The 27935-nt window shown below is 40.2% G+C and overlaps 1 protein-coding gene across 1 annotated transcript; it reads left to right on the top strand.

The window, feature by feature from the left end:
* LOC108683450 (ubiquitin-like protein 3) lies at window positions 1-27921 on the top strand. Its single transcript, XM_018172762.1, has 3 exons — window positions 1-414; window positions 22109-22382; window positions 22725-27921. The coding sequence occupies exons 1-3, from the start codon at window positions 385-387 to the stop codon at window positions 22787-22789; spliced, it is 369 nt and encodes a 122-aa protein (XP_018028251.1). The 5' UTR covers window positions 1-384; the 3' UTR covers window positions 22790-27921.
* The last annotated feature ends 14 nt before the right edge of the window (window positions 27922-27935 follow it).

Genomic DNA, 27935 nt, shown 5'->3' with positions numbered 1-27935 from the left:
ACGCTTCTGAGTGAGGGTGTATCGACCTCGTTCCAAGGAACCAAAATCCATCATCGCAGCAAATTAGGCGTAAAATAGCTAATGACTTTAATTTAGGGAAGATTAGAGTGCAAAATATCGTAACGCGATATATTTTTCTATCCTCAGGGAAATAATTTTGAGGGTAAAAGTCATTTTGCTGATCCTAATGTAGTGCAATCCGATTTGGTTCCGTTTACTTCTTCGAGTTTCTTTGTTAAATAAAGTCGCTGAAGGATTAGAGTTGGTGCATGTTTAGGCGTGATCCCGATGGTCTGTGAGTTTGGGCATTTATGTTTAATGATGTATCATTGAAAACGCGTCGTGTCCTTACAAGTTAGCATTACTCTTAAGATATATGTCAACATGAGCTCCAAGAACGTGCCAGCTGATCAGGTAATTTTTTTTGTATCAGTAATAGCTAATAAATTCTATTGTGTTATATTGATGAATAATTTTGTATTATATTTTTTATAAAGATAAAACTTTGGAAAAGTTCTTCAGAGCTTGGGCCTTTTTTGATTTTTATTTACATCATCTGCTAAATAAAATATTAACAAATGATACCTATCAAAAAGAAATCCAGTTAGCCTAATGAGTTACCTATTAAGTACCATATTACAATTTATATTGCTACAACTACAAGTCCAGAAATTTTCATTAACTAAAAGTAATAGTTAACAACTTAACACCTTATAAAATGTAAAGAAATAATTATCATATATATAAATGGATTAGGCTACATGAGAACTTGAATTATACAATTTTCANTTAACACCTTATAAAATGTAAAGAAATAATTATCATATATATAAATGGATTAGGCTACATGAGAACTTGAATTATACAATTTTCAACTTTTAACAGAAATAAAAATTTGTCATTTGGGTCATGTCTCATGAGTCAGGAGGTTGAATGATAGACTTTCTTGTTGCATAATGGTTGATGAGAATTTTTTTTAATCAGTTCCCTTCTAATTTTGTGATCTACGGACTATGGTACTTCAGATTCAGAATTGTATTAAATATTTTTTATGTTAATACTGATACATCCATGAAATTTACTAGCCAACTTATAGGCCATTAGAAATTTGGGCAGAAGATCCCCTCCCACTCCCCCGCATAGTGGCAAAGCAGAGAGTTTTTTAGACTCACTCAAGTTCATTCTTGAGTCCTAAAAGTAGACACGCAAAGTATCATGGATACCAGCATTATCATGCATAAGAAATTGGTTTAAATTTTAAGTAAATGAGGAAATTAAAAATGAACTAATTCTAAAAAATCTCTGGTTTGTCACTATGCGTCCCCCGGGGCCCGAATAAGATGAAAATGCCTGTGGTTTCAGTCAATTTTAACTGTTTTTGTGGCCCTTGCCTAAATTTTTCATTTAAAAAATGAGAAAACTGGCACATTTTTGTGTAATTTGGGAAAATTGCCTGCAAAAAATAGTTAATACTGGACTGAGTAGACTCCTGCATTTGGTATTTTTTTATCCAAAAAGAGACAAGACAACAGGCTCTCTCCTGGTGGGTCACAATAAAAACCGGGACAATTTTCAGCCCTTCGTAGGAATTCTGGGGCAATACCAAGATGACACAAGACATCCCGGTTAAAATGGGTAGCTTAAAATTTCCCGGAATTTATAGCCATTTTAACAAGAAGTAATGAGAAGAGAAGTAATGAAAAATAATGAGACAAATCAANAGCTAATGTGTTTATATATATGACAGAAAATGTGGTTAAAACATTATTATCTGTATAATTAGTGATATATTTTTATTTACATTGTAAACTCACTTCAAGGACTTGAGAGAAATTAATTCCTCATATATCAATAAAGCTAATGCTCTCTTACTCACAACTTGAGTTATAATTTTTATGGAAATGATGTTGATTGCTGTGCACAAACTGCAGTGTTCATTGGCTCTTTGAACTTGATTATATATGTGCTAGAAACAAATGCAGAAATTGGATTTTGCTGAGTGTGGGGTGGAAAAAAGATATTACAGCTGCAAGAAAAATCTTCCAGGCCTTGAGTTCATTTGTCCAACAGTGAATCCATATACGGTATTGAGCTATGAATTAAAATTTCCATGTGGCAAATATTTCAGCCTTTACCATCATGTTGAATAGTATTGTGGCAATATTTTCTAGTTTCAGCTTTTACACTGAAATCTTGAGGCACCTAATTTTTTGTTTAGGAAATATTTTGGCTCAATTGTGTAGTTTGATTGACAGTTAAGATGCAGTATAATTTAACTAATGGGGATCTCACTGCTCTGGAGATTAAATGGTAGTCCTGCCTGTGATTTGGGGTATATATTGATATTTCATGGTCCAAGCCCTGGTGTGTCACTATCAATTATGCCTTATTAATAAAACCCAATTGTTCTAGTTGGCTTAGCCTCATGCATTTTTATTAATTTTGTAATGAAGCTGTTCTATCTATGCTGGTGTTCTAAAAATTTGCAAGTATGGTATGCCTTTCAGTAAATTCCAGCATTGTTACCTAGTGTGCATCAGCAGACTTACCCATTAATGAATAATTTTCTATGCACATGGCCGTGTTCATCTTTTATGTTTGAACATTTATATATATATATATGTATATATATACTCACATGTTTAACTTACAGGCATAAGTTGAGCCTGGCCTCACAAAGTTGAGGGGCCAAAACTTATTGTCACTAATGATGCCCTGGGCATGTGTTCTGTGGTTATTCCCTAATTGAGGACTGCTTAGAGTGTATAATGGGAGCATTTCTGCACTAAATCTGCCACGTAATTATGATTTATCTAGAGTACCATATTTCATCCTGCTGGCTCCTCCTGTGTCATTGATGCTTGATCTTATCAAACTTTCCTTTTCCATTTTTTTTTCATAAGTTTGCTATTCAGCCCTCGGAGAGGACAAGGCTAATCAGTTTCTGAGAAGATTGGACTACAACAGCTAGTGTGTAAATACAATTTGTAACTGGAACAGAACTCTGGAGGAGCCTTATAAGGCTTATTGTGTCCTGCCTTAAATGACTGTTGAGTCTCTTATTTAATTAAGTTGCTGCCTTCCAATAGAAATTAGGAATCCTGAGAAGTTCTGAAGGAAATATGTTCTAGTAACATTTCATTTCCTTTGAAATTTGTTTTTCCTCCAACATATCTGCATATATTATTGAACAATATTATTGTTTACTTTGAAGTCTGGCAAAATCAGTACAGTGATAAGTTCAGGCTTCTTGCAATATTTTTCTGGGTAGTCTGTACGGTGATATTTTGCGGTCACTTGAAAAACTTATTCGGTTCACTTATTAAATTAATTTATAATATTAAAATAGGTTAAATGGGTGACAAAAAATAAGCAAAGGCTGTGGTCCCAGCCTTTCTTATAAGAATCATTCAGTTCAGAGCATTTTCCATGAAAATTTAAATCCCCAAAAATTTATGTATACGGGTGATCCATCTCTATGTAAACTTCAGTAATAACCCACATTATTGTGAAAGCAATGCGCTTTGATTTTAAATGAAATCGAGACTGCCATAGGATGCTGTTGTAATCATTTATAATCATTGATTCCATTCTCATTCATTAATCATTGATTCCATTCTCATTAATAAAATTGTAAACTGTAAACCGTTGTAGACTAATATGTTGTTTTGAGCACTACTGTCGTATTGAAGTACTTGCTTGCTAAATCATTATCATGTGTGAAATGTAGATATTCAATTAAATAGAGCATTGGCAGACCTAATCCATTCGTTGTGATGACTCCCATAATCATGAACGCTACTCAAGATCTACCTAAATTCATATAACCGGACGAGACGACTGACCGACTGACGTCTGTTTGTTGGATCTTAGTGGAGTATTGGTAGTATTTGCTGGCTGAGCTCTGCAACATGTAGCCATACAAAACAAAACAAAGCGAGAGCCGCGGTGTCTCTTGCCAGCGCTGCTAGTGTGAACTGCCTGGGCTGCCTTACAATGCTTTATCTTATTGTGTTGTGCTATACACGTGCCTCTAATATTGTGTTGTGTTGTACACGTGCCTCTAATATTGTGTTGTGCTATACACGCGCCTCTAATGTTGTGTTGTGCTGTACACGTGCCTCTAATATTGTGTTGTGTTGAACACGCGCCTCTAATATTGTGCTGTGTTGAACACGTGTCTCTAATATTGTGTTGTGTTGTACACGTGCCTCTAATATTGTGTTGTGCTATACACGCGCCTCTAATATTGTGTTGTGCTGTACATGCGCCTGTAATATTGTGTTGTGCTGTACACGTGCCTCTAATATTGTGTTGTGCTATACACGCGCCTCTAATATTGTGTTGTGCTGTACACGCGCCTCTAANTCATTATTGTGTTGTGCACAACACGCGTCCCTCATTATTGTGTTGTGCACAACACGCGTCCCTCATTATTGTGTTGTGCACAATACACATCCCTTATTATTGTGTTGTGCACAACATGCGTCCCTCATTATTGTGTTGTGCACAACACGCGTCCCTCATTATTGTGTTGTGCACAATACACATCCCTTATTATTGTGTTGTGCACAAGACGCGTCCCTCATTATTGTGTTGTGCACAACACACGTCCCTCATTATTGTGTTGTGCACAACCCTCTCCCGTCATTATGCAGCGCTCAGCTGACGCAGCGTTGTTAGCATGCGCAGTTCACCACGCTCTACTGGCGCGCAGCGACTGCGCCTGACCTCGCTCAGAAGCGCTCACAACCTTGCGTACGCCTGCTTTTTTATGCTCTTTCATAGAGCTCTGCTGTATTTGTTCCGTGCAAACATCTCGGCTGAATGCTTGTGGCTGCAAGTGTTTTGCATTAATTATTCTTATGTGACTGATTAAATCGCAAATGCAGAACTTGGTACGATAAACTGATTTATGTGTCGAGGTTATTCTGTTATTCTAAACATAGTTTGTAATTGTATTCTAAACATTGTTTGTATATTGCTAAAGTACATGTTAGCACGCGGTAGTAAATCTCCTCTCACTATTTATTCGAAGTTGCGCTGTGAATGAACACTTTCGACATGGGAGCATCAAGGATATGCTTGATCTGATCCACCTCTTCGGTGCTGCTTGTATCGCGTGTTTGTATCCATGCTACGAGCTAGTGCCGGTCACAGATGTTCTCGTCCGCTATGCCTGTTAACGCCTGGGGACGTTTGATGCGTACAGTAAAACACCATCACTTGCTTTTTTATATTGTGCGCTTTGAGTGCCAAGGTACAATTAGATCATTTAAGACCTGCGTTGATGTTTTATTTCTTTCCGAATGCGTGTGCATTTTCCTTGCTTGAGCTCTGGCAAGTCTCGAATTATCTCTTGAAATGCGCACATCTATTGAAGTTGTTTGTGGTTTCGGGTCTTTGTATGCATATAATTCTTAAGTATTAACATATGAAGCATCTATGTACGTTGTCGTTGATTGGAGCGTAAATGAGAGTGGTTTGTGGGTGTGGGTCAATTCAGTGAGTGTTGCGTGTTGCCTTTAATGCAGTGTAAGCTGCATGCCCTGACTTCGTCCCTTCACAGGTCCCCTTTGTTCTACTGTATCCCCAGCTCTGCAGCAGCCTATTAAATAAACATAACACTTGCTGCAGTGCCCTCGTGGCAGCCGCTGAACTGTTGAGCCAAGTGGCATCTACCGCTAACTTATGGTAAATTAAGGCTAAGAAAACATTGCGCAGATCAAGATGAAACTGACACGTGTGTGTGGTCGCTAAAGGATTATTTTGATGGAACTTCCATAACCGTTCACGATACTTCTATACTCGGAGATCTCTCAGACGGCTGCAGATCCCCAGTCTGTTCCCTCACTCGATCGCAGCCCCCCAAGACGTGTTTGTCCTCGTTACGTCGCCTTCAAGTCATGGTCGGTTTATCGGCGGCCAATAAATGGTCTATCATCAGCCTCTGATAATCTGCCCTAGAATTTTACATAGGCATCGCACGGGCGCTGTCATGCTACGTACTACATTTCCTCGTTATACACCAACGAACGAACGTAATCGCTAATGATGGAATGTTTTCCGTGTCATTCCGGACCTACTTTAAATGTTTATGTCGTAATGATAGACATTACCACAATGCTTGTCTCACTTGCCTCATTTGGGCCGTGCTGCGTGCAAATGACTGCTCCTGATGATAGTTAATTTAACTTGTCAGTAAGGGGAGCACGGTGCGTGTAGTGCAACGTTGAGTGCATGTACGGAGAATGGCAGTGATGGGGCAGCGTGCGTGGCAGCGCAGTGCCATAGCAACGGCATGCGCTCTTGGCATGTTTGTTGTGAGCTTCCCAGCCAAGAGCTGTGACGGTCATCAGGTCTTTTCTTTATATTCTGCTTAGTAAATCTTAACACATCGACCATATGTAGAGCCTTAACCTTATTTGACATTATTTAATTAGCTTCATATTCCCTATGTCCATGTTCTGAGAACACCCACCGGGCCACCAGTGTGCTTTTGTTATGGGTTCAACTGCACTTAATTGCCTAATTTTTGTTTCATGTCTCATCATAAGCATGTGTGGTGGATGAAAATAGCATGAGCATGTGTGGTGTATCATGATTGTGCTATGTGACCGCTGTAGTCCTGCACCTCGTTGTCGTGAACACCGCCTGACAGTCTTGTCCATTTGTCTCTTCGCTAATCATTTCGCGTTGCCTTAGGCCTGCTTGTGATACTTGCATCACCTCAATGCAGTCAGAGGACTTGTTGGGAACGCAGTCCTGCACCACCGCATCACCATCCATCACCATTGCGGATGTAATAGTTAGGCAGAGAAATAGTGTCGAGCGATCCGATAATGCTTGCATGCTACGATACTCCTAACCGAACTTTAACTCTATTCCTTAACAAAGTTTCTGCACTATTCATTGGAAACCTTTAAATACCTGTTACCAGTGAAACCGTTGTCTTCTTGTTCGCTTAAGTGACATGGAGCTGCAGCCATAAGCTCTTCGCCTCAATGTCGACATTTATTACCTTTCACCGAATTATATTTCATATTCCCGCTCACTTTCGCCTTCTCACTGTATCATTTTTTCACTATTATTACATTATACATATACATTATATTACACGATATCATTATTTGCATTATACATGACTTTCGGCTGACTGAGACTAGTGTTCCATGTAATATCATGAATAATGCATGCAAATCAGCGGCGGCAACAGCCTGCAGCTACCAGCCTACCACACCATGTAATTGCCAGCGACAAATTGGAGCATACAACTCTCACATGTGACGTACGACTCATCTAATGAGTGCAAACAACTTTAGTTCTCAGCGCGTATTATCGACTTCTTGCATGTATATACCTTTACACACGTTGTTTAGCTTAATGAATACATCGACTTTTGGCCAGAACGTAGCGTGGAAGACTCATGCTAACATGACAACACAATAACATCAACAAAGTAACATGACAACAGAGTAGTAGTAGTAGTAGTATGTCACACGGCAGCATTACGCTATCTGAAAGCGTGAACTTTCTGCCACGGAAGCATTAGAAGCAATGTGCTCTTTACACCGAGAACAAACTACCGCAAAACAAGTCATGAACTCGGTAATACAACTGCTGTAAACTCCGCAATGCTATCTACTTTTTTTTTGTTCGTATGAACTTTTAATAGGAATTTCGAGTCTACGAGATTTTCTTACATTGGTATTTCCAATTGTAATGTTGGTGGCTCTAATGTAGCTCGTTGTTCAGTCTAATTAAATGGCTTAATAATCCCATTATGAGCTGGCAAGCCAAAATTATTGTAAAATAAGATGCTCGTGTACACGCAGTTTTGTATGACGTGGCACGCTACAAACTGCAGGCAAATTAATAGTGAAGAACGTAAGTAGTCGTGTTGTGATGTACATGGTGGCAAACAACAAACTGCAGGCAAATTATTAGTGAAGAAAGTAAGTACGTAGTCGTGTTGTGATGTGCATGCGAGACCCCCCTCCCTACCTCCCTGCTGGGCAGCTCGCCTGCTAACCTCATTTCTGAACTGGAGCCGCAACCCTCACGATGACCCCTCACCCTCCTCTTCCTCCCGCCTCTTCCTCGTCTCCTGGCCTCAATGGAACACTTTTACCCTCCCTTATCCCTCTTTGCCTTATATATACTCTTTTATTTATCTTCTACTGCAGTAATAATCTATCCTAGCATCTATCCTTCCCACTGCCTTAGAAGGTTTCGTTGACTTACCGTATGTCATGAGGGCTTTTTTTAAAGCTTCACTCAACGTATTGGAATGGCTTGTAAAATATTGTAATCATGCCGTATGTTCTTCTTTCTTTCCCACTTAATTTATATATCAAAATGATCTAACTTCAACTACGTATTTACGCTGCACCAAAAATCATCTTCGGCTACCAGATTTTAGTTTCGCTAAATGTTGGCAAGAGTCGTTGCATTGCAACGGAATTAAATCGTGCTATTTTCCCACTCGGTTTCTTCTCTGCTCTCGACCTTGCCAGTGATGCTTGGGAGACCCTTAATTGCATATTGAATTATTGATTAATTATTGTTCATGACATGTCTGTCAGTTTCGTCGCCACACAGTGACAATCAATCACATTGGCTTCAAGTGACTTCAGTTGTGTCGTCTGCAGTTTGACGTTTTGATATTGCTGCGCATCTTTGCCCGCTCGCTCTCTATGTGACTCTTCGGCCTCAAATGTGTCACTCGACACTAAACTGGAAATGCAGGTCAAAGGTACTCAGTTGATAAATCAAATCGTAAATTTGACTAACACAAATATAGTGCTCTCGGAGCAATGTAATTCGATGTAGACATTATTCCGCCCGTAAATTTATTAAGTATGTCGTACTGATTTGGGGTTGTGATCGGAGATTAAATGTGCATACGTCGTGCTCGGTATTTTTATTGGGATTCCTTCTTACAAATCAAGCGGCTTTTGAAGAGTGCTTCGTCGCAGCAAAAATTCACTATTGTGTGTATTTTTCTAATTCACCAACCGTATAAATCGGCATTGCCCGAGATCGATTATTCCTACATTGCTTACCCGTATCCTGAATCCTGTTCCTGAGTAAAAATTAGTCTTTGCTAAAAACTGCTAATAAAAAGGGACGTTCGGCGTGCACTTGGAACTCGCATTTGACTTCCGTTGCGGAAGGTTAAAAAAATGTTTATTTTTCTGCTAAATTTATTATATGCCAATTAGAAATCCAGAAGTCTAATTAGAGAAAAATCAGATGCAGGTAATAATAAGTATCGTGGATATGCGACCGAAACAGCCCCTATACAGTGGGGGGAAATAAATATTCGTACACTTGAAAAATCGTATTTAAATGTATGTAAGTACACAAACTTAACAGGAAAAGTGATTTAAATTATGTATAGAGACGCATTGGGTCCATTGCTGTTATCAATTGAGCAGTTCACTTCGAGCAGTGCATTGCTCGTCAAGTTTCTGCATTACTTCCATAGAACTCAAAGCAGCTCAAATCCACTTGTGGCAGGGAAACGTTCGACCATAAATGATAGCAACCACTATCATGGAAACCTTCGATGGATATCCCGAGAAATCTCGATATGTTGAGAGGTCGGCGTGTTTTATCGTGCACGACGTCACGTGACTGACCTTGATCCACGCTGAGATAAGCGGTGGACGGCGAGGTGCTTGCTCTTCACCAAGCATTTGGTCGGGTACAAGTTATCTGCTAGTAATGTATTTCCATGTTTCCTTGTATTCGGTTTGCCCTATGAGTTGTCGTGACGGATGTCTGTGATCGTGATCCTTATTTTACTTCATCCAATTACCTGAGTAACTATTGTCTCCTTGTGCTGCTGCTAGGCCCCCATTATCCCCTATAAAGCTTTTAGTTTCAGCATCATATCAGTAAGACGTAATTATTGTTATTGCCCCTGGTAATGCATTGTCTTGACCGTGCGCTATGAAAAGTAAAATTTATATATATATTTTTTTTTTGGAGAATCGACTCTCCCTGCCTAGTTTTGATGCCGGAGCCACTTAAGTTTGTACATTATCATAAACGAAGCTTCAACAAGTGCGGATCTAAATGATAAACCTGACTTGAATAAGAGTTGGTTATCGATGTATATATATATAGGGCTTGAATATGAGCTGTCAATCGATAAACATATGACTTGAATAAGAGTTTGACGTTAGCATTGCGATCACCGCAATAGTAGTAAAGTTCACAGCGTTGTGAGTTAGAGGTGTTCCTAACGCACTGCCCCTATACACCGTAGTATTCCGCAGCGGTCGTATATGTTTTACGGTGATGGAGTAGTCGGCTCTCTAGTCTGTGTGTTTCACTGATTTATTTATGGTGACATAATTATATCACCTCAATACCAGTGCCTCATCCATCCATCCATCCAGTAAGTCATCGCAGTAATCGTAGTTACGATTGTTAATAAAAAATTTTTTAGATATAGATGATTAATTGTCAATATCTATTTGAACCAAATATATAAGCGTTAGATAAGGGATGTGTAACTTGATGCCACCTCAGTCTCTATCATGGCATTAACTTGAGATTTACCAGGTGATAAGAGCTGCAAAATATATTACGTGGCCTACTGATTATCTAAGCGATATCACAACATATAACTGGGGTAGCTTCTAGTCGCTTGAGCTTGACTTCGAGCAAGATCAGTGTCTTGCCAATAAGCGCTCCGTCCTTCAAATAACTAATAATTACCTTCGCGTATTATCCATTGTAATGCTATAGAAATTCTGAACTGTCTCGTTATTTATAATTATAATTAATTAAATTAAATCCAGCGTTTTCGTAAGGAGGTTAGTGTGTGCATATTAGCTATACGAGGAAGCGAGCTCGTGGGTTGTTCTTGATTGCTTCTTGGCAGAGAGACAAGCTAGGGACGCACGAGGCGTGTAGCTCCAGCGTCTACCTCGTCGACCTTGCCAGCCATGCCCGCTCCCGCCCACTGACCCTGGCGTGCTGCTCCGATCTGTTGCGCTAAAAGCATGCCTATCTTCNATAAGTAGAAGTGTATTAAATTTCGATTACAAGATTTGTAGCAGACAGACAGACAGACAGACAGACAAGAAGTGAAGTTAAAGAGAAGTGTTGTAAAAATGGCATCATTTTGAAAAAAATGAGTGGTCAAAGTTACTCCATTTTACGGTACATGAATGGTTATCTTCTTATGCGCGTCGTCGACCCTTCCGTTCACGCTCAGACCGACTTCACGGATTTCCCCTCTTTTATTAGAGGAAACGTTTCCATTTAATGATCGACTCATTAGATTATAGAACTACGATCGGAAATGAAGTTTTTTCCTCAACATTGGCTTATCGCTGATCGCTCGATGTTTTAAGATAGTCGTAAAAATGTATTGATGAAATTATTATAAGAACACCCTACAGATGGAACAAAATTTACAGAACTATGGAGTTTTTTGCGCATTTTCTCATTTATGGAAAAAATGCACTATTATGCTCGCCATGTCCGTCTGTCTGTCCGTCTGTCCGTGACCTCAAGTTTTCGTCGACGAGAAAATGCGCTCTCTGTCACTCACTGCAGTGAGCACTGAGTTATATTTTTTTCGATTGAGTTCGCGGTACTGGAGATTTGTGTTGCACGTCGCGGGCGATGCCTTCATACCAGCTGTTCCCATCGGATGTGGTGGCAGATCACATGCAAAGATGCATGCCATAGATGGTTTGTGCTTAAATTTAATCCAAAAGAATCGTGACATTTTTTTTACAAAACAGAGCGAGCGTTTCTTTTCTCGTGAAGGACACAAGTGTTAGAACACTAGAGTTTTTATGCTGCCATTTAGCGTCATACTGCCACTGGTATTAGAGTAGTGTTCAAAATGCTACTAATAAAAAAGTCTTTGGTGCTGCAAGTTTAAACTGTTTTCAAAAAACCAGTTGCGTTGATGCAATGTTGCAATCCGCGCTCTGACAATAAATAATGATTTTATCTGTCAGAGCGACGTTTCACCGCTCAGTTGTCCCACATTTTTTAATGCTGCTCTACTGATGGCGTTCAGAATATTCGAGCATCTTTATTTACCTCAAGGCTGGAAGGGACGCGCTTGTCTGTACTCTGGTGTATGGCGTTCGCAGGTGGCACGGCGCGGAAGTCGGCACTTCCGCGTGAGATGTCTTTATCGTAGTCTTGCCATGTAGGCAAGGTCAGGTCTTTATCGTAGTCTTGCCAGGTAGGCAAGGTCAGGTCTTTATCGTAGTCTTGCCAGGCAAGGTCAAGTATTTATCGTAGTCCTGCCAGGCAAGGTCAGGTATTTATCGTAGTCGTGCCAGGCAAGGTCAGGTATTTATCGTACCTAGTCCTGCCAGGCAAGGTCAGGTATTTATCTATCGTAGTCTTGCCAGGCAAGGTCAGGTATTTATCGTAGTCCTGCCAGGCAAGGTCAGGTAGTTATCGTAGTTGTGCCAGGCAAGGTCAGGTATTTATCGTAGTCGTGCCAGGCCAGGTCAGGAATTTGGACCAGGAGTAGCAAGACGCATATACGCGACGACGCGCTACATCCCGCAGATGTGGTGAGTTTGCACTGCTACTTATATCATGGAAAACGTCGAGGGAACACCTCAGTATTATATAAAATCACATTCAAACGCGAAAAATGCTTGCACGTTTCAGAAAATATCTTATTCTCGTTAAAACATTATATAATGCATAAATTTCGGTCAATCAGTACGGAGATGCATTCCATTAGGTGAAATTCCACTGACGTCTGGTGTACTTGGCTGTTTCGGGGTCTATTTGATTCCTTGATTTAGCAAGGCAATGTCAGCGAAGTTCTAAGATCTTTCCGGAAGTAATTCCTATAATTCCCGAAGAGCTGAAATATACGTAGACAAAAGCATAGAGCGCCGTGAGCAATTATATACGACGTGCGTTACACCTCCTATAGGTTAGATTCATTAGCGATCGAGTGATTTGAAGAGGTGCTGCAGTGAGCTCATCACGCTCTTCTGGCCTTGAAGAGGTGCTGCAGTGAGCTCATCACGCTCTTCTGGCCTTGAAGAGGTGCTGCAGTGAGTTCATCACGCTCTTCTGGCCTTGAAGAGGTGCTGCAGTGAGTTCATCACGCTCTTCTGGCCTTGAAGAGGTGCTGCAGTGAGTTCATCACGCTCTTCTGGCCTTGAAGAGGTGCTGCAGTGAGTTCATCACGCTCTGCTGGCCTTGTGGTGTTGCTGCGTGTGGCAGTGGTCTGGAAATACGCTCCTGAAAAGATAGCAATTCATTGATCATTTAATCTAGTTGTTTATTAGGGACAATGTACCTAGTTCTCGGTTCCATTTTTCATAGTGCTGATATTTCTTAGGTGCGCGTGATCTTATATTTGTAGTGAACCTTTGTTTAGATTCCATTAAATTCTTAGTTTTAAGTCGTTTGACATTATCTTCAGTAAACAAACGTGCTGAGAATGGCCACCAAAGCATGACCATTGTTGTTCTAGAACGCGACTAATTGATCCAATTATATACAGCAGTAATTACTATTGGCCTCTATCTTTAAAGCCCCTCATTATTGACCTAGCCGCAGCGCAACAAATCTTACGTAGATATTGCGTATAGCAGCCAATATTTGATAAGCTTCACATTATCCACGCTTCGCTGCAGTGCCCTGCAGCCAGCGTGTCGCGGGTATCTTCTTATCCACGCCGAGTGGCAGGGCTGGTGCACAAAGTGGCAGGGCTGGTGCACAAAGTGGCAGGGCTGGTGCACAAAGTGGCAGGGCTGGTACACAGAACGGCAGGCAGTGCCCAGGTTGTGCAGCTTTAAGGCACGACACAGCAGCGCCGCAGCTTCCTGCACGCCTGCTGTCCTGCTCTCCTGTTTGCTCACTGCACGCGCAGCGAATAATATTTTCAACTATGTCCCATTGCACATTTCAACTAAGTTCTATTATACGAGCCCTTCTATCGCAAACAGTATTAAAAATCGACAGAAATGTCGGGAAATTTACAACTTGATGAGATCACGAACTCCGTGACATCTACATGGTCTCAAGTTACAGCTTTATGGAAGGGCTTTCCTTACTCTGTAAACATTTTAATACCCTGCAAATTGCGATCGAATCGAATATTTTTTTATCACTTATCCGGCGGCTTCGTCTGTGCTGCATGCGCAGCAATTCCTGTCAACACTTGGAATGGCCATCCACTGGACTTCCTTTACTGGAAGATGTAAGCTGATTTGCGTCGATTCTCTGTTTGCCAGCCTCGTGTTATTCCCCCTTGCCGTCTGGACTGTCGTGACCCAAGCAGAACTCTCACCTCTAAAGACTGACTATATACTTCGCTGGAGATCATTCGGGAACGGAAGAATAATCCCCCTTGCGTTCTCACATTCATGGCTGCACTGCAAATTAGCTTCCTATAGTTACAAACTTTAGGGGAGATACAAGAAAAAGTACACCATGTCACGAATGGCGGAAATGGGTAGTCGTATATTTTGATTCCATCGATGTCTGCTGTAAATACGCGACCTCTGACTGATGAAAGAGCACTATTCACGCTCCGAATGCGTGTTCAATAATGCAAATTTAAATTAAGTGTAGTTTGTAGAAGCTTCGGTTTGAGTCCCATATCCCTCCCATTATTGAAGTCTTCTTAGTTTTTAACTTAACTTGGGAAAGGTATAAGTAGGGCATGTTAGGTTAGAGATGCGATGTCATGTTAGGCCATCTGAACAATGACGCTTCACTCGGAGCATCCGGTGTAACATATAAAGGATGTAAGAGACGAGTCACCGTCGTTGTCCATGGCTGAGGATCGCCGTGTTGTCTACCGTCATCCACGTCAACTAGTCACGTCAGTCTCGGGCATTCATCGCCCTTTCACGCACCCTAAACATCTCAATTTAATGAGTTACGATTGATCTTCTATCTCGCTCACTTTCACCACGTTTCCTTGGCCCTTTTCAGTGAATAGATTCACGTACAAATTTATAATAGATCTAGTCAAGAATAATTCTTTAGATTAAGATTGACTGAATGATCACGCGCTGTATTCTCCACTATTTGAACAATGTTTGAATTATTGTATTGGTTCGCAGGCATTAGGAATTTCTTTTTCTACCATTTCCAATAGTCATTCATTGGTTCTAGTCAAGGGAGCAAGGCTCAACCGGGGGAATCTCAGCTGCTCATGGCGGGAATTTTAACTACACCGGATCAAATTTGACGGTTTAATCCTCTAGACTTTAGAGCATTTATTTCAAGCCATTCCAGAAAGTTTTGCTACCATGTAATACAAGTAAAGAATTTTGGGTGGGGGGAGGGAATTATTTCAAAATATTTAGTTACATAGGGATGACCGGGATCGGGGTAACTCGACCGCAACTGCTGGTGTAAGCATGTGGCGCCTGCGCCATGAATAACGGAAAAACTTCGTACTATAAGTTTTGTTTGTGCATTTTTTCAGTCCGGTGAAGAGAGTTTTAAGACACAATTTTATGTACAGAGCATAAAAAGTTAGACGGTAAAGAGTTTTTTTTTCAAAAATTCTTTGCCGGATCGGAAGCTCAATAAGCCAACACATTTTGTGGATTATTTAAAGTTTCTTAGTTGTTCGTGGTTAGGAGATTACCTGCTAGCTGATCTAGTTCGTGTCTTGCCCAGTTCTCATTTAAGTCCACTCATTTGATAAAATAATACTGACCGTCAGAGAATGGATCAATCTCGATGATAGTCAACTGTTGTAGTCATCTATACACCAGGCGACGATACATCCATCTGGGCCTTATTATTGTAACATCGCTCAGTCAAGCAACTGAGTCGTCTCTCCTGGCCTTTTTGCCAAACTACACACAAGAGTTTGTTCAAGAAAATCGATTTCCACGATTTAGCAGGTCGATGTACGTAGCCGAGTTTATGCCTAAGAGAGGAGGCAAAAAAATTTTACGGCAGAAAATATTATATGTCATATTTGTCAACAATTACGGAATAGATGCGTTGATTTTCATTCCGATGGATTTCTTAATTTTCGACTGTTATCAAAGTGGATTAATGTTCTTTCGTTATTGTGCTCCAAGTTCTTCGTCAACTTAACGTTTGTATTTTTGTTTTAATGGTAGCCATTGTCCTTTCCTTTAGCCACAAGCCAACAGAAATGATTGGCTTGTGGCTTAAAAATCATTGCAATCAGCACGCATGCTTATTTATAATAATCAATATTGTATGTATTAATTGGTTAATTCAATAATGAATTTTGAAGGAATGTAATCACTGTTTAACTCTCGTCTCCTTCATTGCTATCATTGGATGTTGCTCGTTCTCTATAAATATTTCCGTTTACGCGAAATTTGCTTGTTTCGTGCCTGGAATCTGGTGATGATATTGCCGGATAGTGAGACCGGGGGCGTAGCTTTATCTGATGAGTTGGTCACGACTGCCCAGCGGGTCGAGCCTGTTTCTTAACAATGCTGGTCTGATCAATCCTTAGCCGACATAGCATTCTTTCATGTCCAGGCTACCGTGAGAACTGAAATAATATCAAATAAATACGAAATAAATATAGAGCTAATGTGTGAGGATTATGCAGTGTCACTATCAAGGTTCAATCTAGAAGAAAAGAAATGTGAGTAAAAATGTTTGCTTTGTTGAGTGCGCTCGAGGGGGGTGAGGCTGGTGCATGGTCACAGCAGCCCAGCTATCGATTGCGCGGCGCTCGTGTGTCCTGATGTGTGCGCTATTAGCTCAGTTTCTTGAGTCGCCTCTGTTGAGATCTTCCAAAGCCCTATTGTTCTGTGGTGGCGGAAAAGCGTACACACACACACCGCAATTGGGTCAGTTGCAACGACCTTACGCTTGCTCCATTTCTTCTGCAGCCTTCCAATGACTCGGGTTGACGTCACCCGAGTAATGAATGCTGTGACGGCTAACGTCTCTCAGCCATTCACACACCCAATGATTTCCTTATTATATACCATCGTTATTCATTTATTTTAGTGATTGCATTGTATTATTTATTTAGTTGATGTATTCATTGACCTGAATTTAGGAAAGTGTCCTTCATTGGTTTGATGCAAGCCATGGGAAGGCACGCTTTGAGTGTTCGAAAATGCGTGCTATAAACTACGTCACTTCTGTTGTTTGATTGAGTAGCCTTATGTAGTATGTAGTTTGTCGTCTGGCTGGCCGTGAAATGCAATATTAATGAGTCACTCACTCGTGTACAAGATATATTAGTACGCTGAGCGCTGTATTGTCCGTACGTGTCCCGCGTTCATGGCTCGAGATGCGTTTGTTCTCCGACGCGAGATTGTTTACGTGCATTCACTCTCCAGACCTGCGCTGCTTTATTGAACTGCTGTATTGTCTTGATCAGTCATTGTTATATATGATCCTCATTTACTGCTTTACAAGTCCACTCTATGTGATAATATTTTGACTTTGATTGAACAATTTATTTTTTGGTGATCCAAAATTGAATATTGAGACTGATTTTCTTGTTGAAATCCTTGGCACTGCTCGATATGGTCTTTACCGTATAATAGACATAAGTCATCAATACTCGAGTGTATAGTTTGTTGGACCTTGAACAAAGGTTTTTAGTCTGCTTTCAAAGCTTTAATACGTTGATTAAGCAAATTTCCATCTTTAACTATATTTTACCTTGATACACTATTCTGAAACATTTTACTTTGATCCTCAGTAATCATGTTGGGATATATTACATCCAAAGACTAAATTGTCTGTACTGAACACTATTAATGCATATCTTGCTATGTCATGGGATGAAGTCTTACTTCCGTCTCAATTTACACCACGCGCAAAAGGTTCAGTGTCAAAAAGGAACAAATTCATTATAAACTTGTATGGGATGTTCATATTTTTGCGTCGAGAAGAGGTCTCAGCTAGGAATGAACGTAGTTTTTGAATGTTAAGGCTACTGTTACAAAATACCACGTCAATTTGAAATTAATGTGCACATATCAAAGTGAACAATGCAGCATGAAGCCGTTCTGGACGCTGAGCTACCATCTCATGTACTCTAGGTACAAGCTCAGGTACCCGAGTGTGACCGCGCTATATGGCAGGTAAAGCCGTGGTTGAACTAGTATAAGGTTTACCCATGAGAAGCTCATTTTTGCGGATGTAGTTCCTTGCTCACCAGTGACGTCACTGATCTCAGTGACGTCACTGGCATTAACCAATCACCGAAATGCGATCAAACCAGTCAAGTAACGGTCATGGGAATGACGGGTTATTTGCGTTTCTCGATCTCAGTGACGTAACAAGAAAGCTGAACTGACGACGGAAATCCTCGTGGGTCTACCTTATTTAGTTCAATCATGGGTAAAGCTACCAAGCTTAGCGGGAAAGCAAATGTAGCGGCCTTCCATCACAGTGTTGCAGAAACTCTTATCAACATCTACTGGTTACACACTTATTCTAATGAAAAAGAATTGTGAATTTTTATCGTTTCCATTTTTTGCCTCTGTTTATCAGATCTGCATCGCTGAATTCTCAAATTTCGAAAAAAACTGTGAAAGCTCAACGTAACGGTCAACATTCGAAGTATATATATATATAAAAACCTTGAGATATTTATTTTTGAAGGAATTTCAAATAAATTACCGGTGAGTATACGTCTCAAACGGATGGTCACTCACGATGCGAGGAAATAAGCTGCCTGGCACAGAGAAGAGCAGGCAGCTTTCTCGGGCGTGAGAGGCGGTGCCCTCGCCTTTCTCATGTCGCCCTTGATGGCGCATCCGGCTTTCGCTCTCAGCGTCCTCGCTTGAGCTGACCTGAACCTGGGCTGCTTCTTCGTCTCAATGCTACTTCGCTTTATATGCGCGTTGTTTCCACACATCAACGGCGATCTTGGCATGCAAAATGTTGGACATTTTTTAATTACTCGATGTCAGATCTAGTATCCCTTCTGTATGCTATAGTAACTTTATTGGTACACATACCTGTCTTCTGAAAAAACTCTCCTCAATTTTTTCCTTATAACTTTCGAATAATAGATTTAGCACTCTGAAATTGCCATCAAAACTTGAACCTTTTACTACCGCATCAGCAAAATATTATCTAGGCTTTTATTGCTAGCTGGTGCAACTAGGAAGCGAAATTATGCGAAGTCGAAGAATAGAAATTCATGTCTTTGCTGAAACAGTCCATTGGCTTAAAAAATAAAGAAGCCTGCCTTTTAGTATGTTAAAAGGGTCCATGTTGAGACCTTAATCTGTTGCAGGAGCCAAAATAAAAATGCTTAACTAGAGAAAAGTCTATTGACTTTGCTGTTCTCATTTTAGGCGCTTGACTCTGGTCAATTTTGGTTTTGATATAATTCTTTCTAACTCGTTTTACCGACTTTTGAACCGACTTCTTGAAGTTACAGCCTTAAAAAAACATTGTGTATGTGAATTTAATGAAAAATTATTTTAGGACCAATATGTTTTTTTCACATAATTCAAGAAACTACAATATGCAAATTAGTTTTGCAGTAAAGTTCAAAAGTAAACAACAATTTAAACATTGTTTAAATGGGGCTAACATAAAACAGTTACTTGACACTATTATGAAGTTGATTTCTTCCACACTGATGAGTGAAAAAGACCATAAAGTCTTCCAAACATTTAGACGAACTCACTAGAATCACAAAATGCACTTTGGTATGAAGTTATGAAGCTACTTCTCTGATTTTAAATTATTATGTGTCTTGAATGGCTTAAGAATAAATTAGAACTTAGAAGACCTAGCCATAATTATTTAATGGGTGTTTTCTTACTCGAATTGGAGTAGGTGTTATATAGCTCAGCCTTATAATTTCGAGCAGAAGCAATTTGAGGTGTGCGTCGCGATCTTTACGAGGGTTTATTTAAACCCGTTTTGAGTGCAGAATAATAGACGATTGAATGAGTTACAGACGCTGGATGTATCTTGCATTACCGTTATTTTTTTTAGCCGAGCATTGTTGTGCGGTGTTGCGTGAGCCCGTCATTGTTCCTATTCACTGCGTGCGCTCTTATCAGAGTTCACTCTTGCTTTTGGTTATGACGTTACCAATGCTGCCAGCGTCGAGCCTGCATTCAAGAATTATTAGTTTGCTGCAATCAGTTGTGGCTTTACGTTCTTTTGCGGTTGCTCTTGTAAAAGTAGGTGGTTTTTCTTTTTGGTCTCATAGTTTTAATATGTACCATTCAGGGGTTAGACAAAATAAGGGAAACGCCTGAGAAATCCACAAAATATATTCTAGCATGGTGTATATTAAACTTTTGCTGCAATTGCTGCCTCAATTCTCTGAGGTATTGATTCATACAAATTTTAGATTTTTCCAAAAGAATTTTATTTTAAACGTAAACTCGGTCAGAGGTTGGAAATGAGGTAAACGATGATTCCTCGGAGAAAATCACATTTTCCCACTGCTTGAGCCTTGAGGAACCAATCCTGAATGTTTTTACACCACTCCAAGTGCTTTAAGGCATTTGCATTTGAAACCAGATGTTTTCTAATTGCAGTTCTTCCATAGAATCAAGATCTATGCAGCTCTCGGTGGACAGTCTTTATGGAAACTGGGTTCTGTAAGTGTCCATTGAGGTCTGCAGTAATTTCAAGAGCCGACGTCTTTCGATTGTCCCTCACAATTTGATTTAGGTGCCGACTGTCTCTCAGACAACTTGGACTCTCGGCCAGACCTGTGCTATGCTCTGGACGTTTTTCCTTCTCTTTAAAAAGCAGTCATTAATTTACCTGTGCTATGCTCTGGACGTTTTTCCTTCTCTTTAAAAAGCAGTCATTAATTTTGAGAAAAAGCAGTCATTAATTTTGAGATATTACCTTTGGAAACGTCAAGAATTCGGGAAGTTTCTGTCACACTAGCACCTGCCATACGACTCACCAACAAGTTGTCCTCTTTGAAAGTCAGAGAGGTTTACCATTTATAGGTTATATGATGTAGGTTAGGTTATAGACATAAAAATTTACTAAAAATATCTGTGAAAGGATAGAATATCATCAATTAACAGCAACAATAAACAATAAAACATAAAAGATGTCACGTTTTCTTTGTTGATAACATCTTCAAAAATCACGATATCAAAATGTCAGATGTTTCCCATATTTTGTCCAATTCCTGTAGGTTTGACTGAACATTTAATGTTTTTGCATATGGGATCGAATTATTGATGCCGATGTGAGCAGAGGTCTCAAGTAAACGCTGTTATTGTTAATATAAGTACGGTATGTCTGCACCGCTGTTTGCGAGTTCTCGGTAGCTGTTATGGCTCTGTGACACTACTCGTGTATACGTTACGCGGTTACGGCCGCTTTCACAAGAGTGTTGCGTGCGTGGGACGGTGGCGACTTGTTTAGCTGTGTTCTCCTAATTGCTACTTAGAAGTGCAAGCGTCTGTTCTTGCTTTAAGAGACATGCGCTGTCACTAGAATTTTCTCTTTGAGTCAACTAATGGTATTTCTTCGTTTTATTAAGTTTTGGTGATGACTGCCGCAAGGAATCAGTTTCTTGACGAGCTATCTGTTTGTTCTTTACATTTTCCACTGATGGCCGGGAGTGATCGTGAATGGAACGGAAGAGTTCCATCCACCCATTTACGTGGTGAAAATTGCAACCCTTGTGCTCTCTAAATAGTCCTAGTGCTTCAAGACGTAAAGAGTTACACAGAATTTACTAATAAATCGCGTATTGTGTATTTTACAACTATTAGTTAAATTTTCCACCCTGCTGCTATATTTTGTTAGTCTTATTGTCAGTCAATGTATCAGAGAAATAGATTAATATTGTGTTGGGGAAGAAGACAGTTTGTAATGGAGGCGTGTTTACAACCTGTTGAAATGTAGGTACTACTGAGCCATATTGTATCACGGGACTAGGACCGTAATCTGTAGGGTTCAATCACTTTATATTTGTGATCAGGGATTTGATGCTTCTGCCGACTATTGTACCTCATTCCATTTTCATTGCAAAAACTAGTCAACAAGTTCGGTGATTTCACCCATTGCTCCTTCATCACTTTGAAGATTGTCTAGGTCTGATTTTAAACCAACAACATAAAGTTTGTGCGGTTGAATATCGTGCTCGTGTTCTATAGCAAATTATATATTTCAGATAAACTTGCGGCTTATCCTCGTGAGCGGCAAGACGAAGGAGTTCCTGTTCAGCCCGAGCGAGAGTGCGGGCGACATCGCGCAGTACGTGTTCGACAACTGGCCGCACGAATGGGCCGACGAAGGCGTTAGTAAGGCGGAGATCCTACGCCTCATCTACCAGGGGCGCTTCCTGCACGGCAACGTCACACTGGGCGCCCTCGGCCTGCCCACTGGCAAGACCTGCGTCATGCACCTCGTGCCCAGAGAAAACCTGCCCGAACCCAACTCACAAGGTCGGCTTCTATAATGCATAAGTGTTAAGTGATGTATTAATTGATATATTCATATTAATGATATATTGGAATTGATTCGTAATAAACAAATACTATACGTATATACCAGTCAACTAATTTTGCATTGAAAGGAAAGTCAAGCTCCTTTTCGGTCGTTTTTTTATGCCCGTTTTTCCTCCGAAATATTCTATCTCATTTCTCTAATTTAAGTTTGTTAGTAAAAGCTTTTCATTGGAGAAATTAAAACGAGGGAGAGGTTTACAGTAGTTCCTGTCCAGAATTACCTGTTAGTTAGTGTGATGTCCAGTTGTTAAGGTTGTCTCATACACGTTTTGTTCACAGACCAGCGACAGAAGAGCAAGAGCGGTACCACGAGCTGCTGCTCAGCGTCCTGCTCTATACTTTAGTGACTGTGCGAGTCCTAAACCACATGTCAGGGACTGTAAACCATCATTGCTCTGCCTCCTCCTCCCACAACCAATCACGTTATTTTACCGTCATCCGTGGATCTCCAGCTTGCCTTCCCCTCTCACGTTCTAGCCACGACTTTGTGTTCACATCTTTCAGTTTGTCATTCATTCTCGCGAGTGAATTTGGCCGCGCAAGATGAAGTAACACCCTCTTCTTCCTGTGCTATCCTACCGGTCCTACGAACTCATTTTATGTTTGTTCGTTGCCAATGTTGATTTATGCGTCGAGGTCGGGGCATATGAACGCGTTATATTCTCGTAATTATTCATCTATTAATAGGTTCATCTAATCATAATACGCATCTAATAACACGTTAATCATGTTAATGCTTCACTTTTGTCTTCGTTGAAGCATCTCTACTTCGTGACGTTTTGCCATCTTCTTGATATTGCTACTAGTCTTAACGATTGTTCTAAAATTATTCGGCCTTAGCAGAGCCTACTGCACTAATGAGGCATCGGTGTTTTTCTTGCAGTATTCTTTATGTAACGTCAACGCTTCTTTCGTGTCTCGCCCTCAGTCTATCTAGAGCGGCATGTGTATGGTCATTACTGAGCCTTGGGTACATCTTGTATTTTCTGATTTATTCATGGCTTCTTTTAAAATATTTTCTTCCATCATGAGGTGCGCTCACATAGATTCTTTCCAAGACTTTTTCTGAGATGATCTGAAATTTTACGATTTATTTTCGGCCCACATTACAGTTGTACGTATATTTTTTTTGGTGTCCTAGGCCAAGTACCATTTTTTTACGCTCAAATTCATTACCAAGATTTGAAACTCCTACTATTTTTTGTATTTCTGTGAACCGTGGGGGCAACCGAGAGACTTTTTCTCTTGACCTTTCCATGTACCGTTTGCCCTCCCCAGTCAGTATTTGCTCCAATAGGATATTGAAGATTTTGAACTAGATCAGGAAATTAGAAAGGAAAAGAGTCTAAAAATCACTCGTTTGCCATTATGATGTGAACATAATTCATCACCTTGCGAAGTGTGTTTCCTCGTAGTGTGTAAAATCCGAATTCATAAATTCTCAGTTTTTCATGCTTTGCACATTCCGTGATCTCGTTTTGTTGCCCACTATTTCGTCGTGTTTAAATTTAGCGTCAAGTTATTTGCAGTTCATTTCCTCTGACCCGTCTCGTTATTTTCAGTCAATTTCGCTCTTCTTTCAAATTAATGGTTTGTTTTACGGTTGCATGAGCGGCTTTGATGTTTGTCCCTGCATTTTAGGCTTCCCTCATACAGTGTTAGTTCTAACCTCTGCTGAACTGTCCCTGGGAATGACGCGTCTTGCAACGACTCTTGAAAATATCCACATTCACGCAACCATACCCATTAACTCGTATCAAGTGGCCACGTTCGCGCAACCGTTTTCGTCAACTTGTATCAAGTGGCCAGGCGACTGCAGTCTGACAGATTCAATGTCGCACGTGCAGGCGAAAGTGGAACTCGACCTTGAGAAGTGCAAGGTTCATTATGCCTGCAAGTAACGTGTGGCAAAGCCAGCGAGAGTTGAGCCTGTGATCGCCAAATCGTAATCGCTCAACCAATGTGCGTGTTATGACGTGAGGGGCTGCGACGTGATGTGTTGACTTGTCATGTCCCGAGTTTACATGTCAATGGAAGAATTTTTGCATCCTTCCTTAATGAGACTTTCTGAAAAATGTATTCAAGCGTGTGAGATAATAGACGTATTAAGTGAAGAGTTTCTGATAATGTGTGGAATGTGTATTGCACAATGGCTGTGTAATGCGTGTTCAGGGGTTGTATGTACCACACATTTCGTCCTGCTTCTCCTCTCTATGCTTCTCTAGATACTACATGCTGCCCACTCGATGACAAATATTTCACTCAAGTTTTTGCAGGCTTCCAGCACTTATATAATTATGCAGAACTTGTGTTGTTTTCCGAAATTTGATGAGAAGGCCCGCGTGAGAGTTGATGCTCTGAGACAGTTCCTATTTATACGCAATCAAATATTTCTCTGATTTCAGGCAAAACTTTAAAATGATTTGCTTTATTAGTCTCTTGCATGGTTACGTGTAGCAGTTGTCCAGAGCCGCTCACTCGCCTGTCTTCAATATTCAGCTGACGCTTCCACTCTCTCTTATCAAGTATTTCTCAGCCTCATATGTGCAGATTGTGAGTGCCACTGCATTGATGCTCCTCTGAAGGACGGCTTAGTCCGAAGTCACTCTTGTGAATTTCGCCGCGATTCTTTGGTTGTTCGAACGACTGCGATCTGTCCAGTGTCCTCGCATCAATATTTCACTGCCGCCACAGATTGCAATTATCTTGAAAGTATATCGCTTATTATTACGAGGCAGACATCGCTATAGGCAATTCTTTAAATACAAATGCGCATTACTTTTGCATATTAGCAAAAGCGGAACATATTTCATCGATAACGTGAAGTATGAAGCTAATCGTTTAGTAACTTTAGTTCATGCATCTTCACCTGATGAATGTTTTACCTTCTCATTTTCTGACGGCTGTCCGATACAATGCTTTACCCCAAGAAGGCTTCAATGCACTTAACGTTTGAACTCCACCTCTCCATCTATTTCTATTTATTTTTCTCTTGTTTTCCTTTGCAACTAGAGATTATTGGAGTCGACAAGATAGTAGCATCAGTCCTAATAACATCAAGCGTAGATTTAGAATTATTTTGTGATTATTTCGCGTTTCCCCCTTCATGATTGTAAATGATGTGCTGGTTTTCACGGAATTTACCGTCTTTGTAATTTGCAGCACAATTACCAGTGATTGTAGACGGTATTGTATTTTCATTAGTGACGAGTGTAACGTTATTTTGTAGTTCGAGCAGTTCGTCGATGGTCTTTGGTTTTTTTTTTTTTTTAAATTATTTTGTTGAGATGTTAGCCAGACGATGTCGGGCTAAAGAAAATTTCGTGTTTGATATTCATAGGCTTCGGTGTCGCACTTATCACTGATCCATTATCAGCCTCTTCTTATTTCATTACTCAATACGACGAGCTCTTTTTTAGTTCCATTGTGCAATTATGTGTACAGAGTCTGTTAAGTTTGCAGTTCTAGCGTATATTCATAGCTATATTCAATCAAGTGCTGAATCTCAGTAATATATACCATGTGATTAATCGAAACGCTTCACTGAAGGGCTAACGATGAAGTTTTAGTTCTTTGTCTTTGTGAGTCAATCTCTAAGTAGTTATTTTTACTTGGTCTGTGTAACAGTTCGATTTTGTGTTTCATTTAAATTTCACAGTATCCATCTATTTTTGAATGTAAAAAAATCGATAAAACCAACGTGGATTTGACTGAACATTAGCAAGTAAGTGGGAGTCGTGCTCCGAAATCAATTATTGATCATTATAGATATCGTAACGGTCTTATTGGGTGAACATGTGACATCACTCTCAGCTATTCTGCGATAATGAACGCCGTTTCGGGATGCTCGGCGTCCTGTACATCCTGCATGCCACATTTGGCCATTTTACATTTTTCACTTCATGCGTGTTATATTCTTTGTAAATAATATTGTGTAGGCTGGTAGTCTCTCGTGACCTTGTCCTAACCTCGTTACTCTTTGATAATCACTCGTCAGGAGTGCGTGTAGCTCCCGTGCCGTGCCTCATGTCGCCCTTAAATTCCTTCAACGACGAGCCTGGGGTTCCTGCCTCTCGTTCATCATGTTCCAACACCCTCGCTTATTCTTATTCCAAGAAATATAATAAAAATCATATTTTCTGTGTAACAATCTCCAAATTACCGCCAAAATACGTCATGGCTGATTTTCATTGCTTCGAGTTACCACGAGCAAATCAGGGAACTTGCGTTGTCAGAAAAAGGGTTCTGATTTGATCACAACAGAAATTTAGTTCACGTGTTGACCAACTAATGCAGTTCTCGACTGAAGCGCGGCTCTTGTGGCACTATTGACATGCCAAATTTTATTAATTTAAGCACCAATATTTATTTGAACACATTTATGCATGCTCGTGTTTTAGATGCGAGCTCTCAAATCCATTACGCTTATGATTGATAAACGATACAAAAAGGCTTCACTAACGCCATTGGTGGAGTAACGCTGTCACGCCCTCGCTTACATCGGCTTCGTCATTAGAGTGGAAGTTATACGCATAGTCCGGCAGGATGTGCGCTTCATAACAACGCATCCGTGCGTTACGATTACCGGAACGAATTTTTTTCTTGTTCTCTTTAGATTCGAACAGATTTCGACTTATCCCCGCCTTCGAAATGTAATTTACTGCTGAGGCTTCATAACGTTGTTATAGCTGTTACAATCGTTGCCTCAGCAACCTTCATTATTTCATCAGTACAGATAGTCGTCTGCACGATTTTCTTAAATAGAATTAAATTATTTATTGAAATACAACCACTATCACTTAGTTGAACTGATAGACCAAGTCGATTTCGACTCGCGAGTTGGGAGCGATGGCATGGCGCGGGAAATATTTTTGGTTGATTTGCATTAGTTGTGATACGGCCGATGGTCGTCGTCAGTTGATGGTTAGGTTAGAATTGAACACTTAGCTTAGCTCTTAAGATGTGTTGGACGGCGCTTGAGCGGTGTGCGAATGTTGTTCACTTTAGTCCCTTGTTCTACGCGTGCATTTGTCGGCCGGAGCCAACGCTGTGCGTCAATTTACATGGCATGAAGGCGACCAAATATTATTGTGTTAATGGGGAGACTAAAGTTCTGAGAACTCTGCGTGATATTTTGTAAGGCAATTATTTTGTCAAGAGATTTGTGAAATCACGGTGATAATTGGGGTATTCGTTATTTTTTCAAAAGTAAATCGTCCAATTTGTTATCTCTGTTGAATGATAATTGTGCAATGCATTTTGGAACTGGTATTGAGACAAAAAAATTTATCTTATGCGTCAAAGTTGATAGAAAAAGTACCCGACTCGAGTGCGTGTATAGAGGAAATATCTATTTTATGGTCTTTTAATATGTAAAGTTATCTATATGAAGTTGGTGATGAAATCGACTCCTCTGTAACATATTGTGAATACCTGAATAAATGAATAAATATTGGGCCGCGGCCCTACTACAGGAGACGGTGTGTCATT

Source organism: Hyalella azteca, unplaced genomic scaffold (assembly GCF_000764305.2).
Source record: "Hyalella azteca isolate HAZT.00-mixed unplaced genomic scaffold, Hazt_2.0.2 contig4679, whole genome shotgun sequence".
Lineage (NCBI taxonomy): Eukaryota > Metazoa > Arthropoda > Malacostraca > Amphipoda > Hyalellidae > Hyalella > Hyalella azteca.
The sequence above is the reverse complement of the archived record's forward strand: the minus strand, read 5'-3'. Positions and strand labels throughout refer to the sequence as shown.

Coding starts and splice junctions, on each gene's coding strand:
- LOC108683450 (XM_018172762.1), top strand. CDS start 385: ATGAGCTCCAAGAACGTGCCAGCTGATCAG. Junction 415..22,108: donor AGAACGTGCCAGCTGATCAG/GTAATTTTTTTT, acceptor TATATATTTCAG/ATAAACTTGCGGCTTATCCT. Junction 22,383..22,724: donor GCCCGAACCCAACTCACAAG/GTCGGCTTCTAT, acceptor TTTTGTTCACAG/ACCAGCGACAGAAGAGCAAG.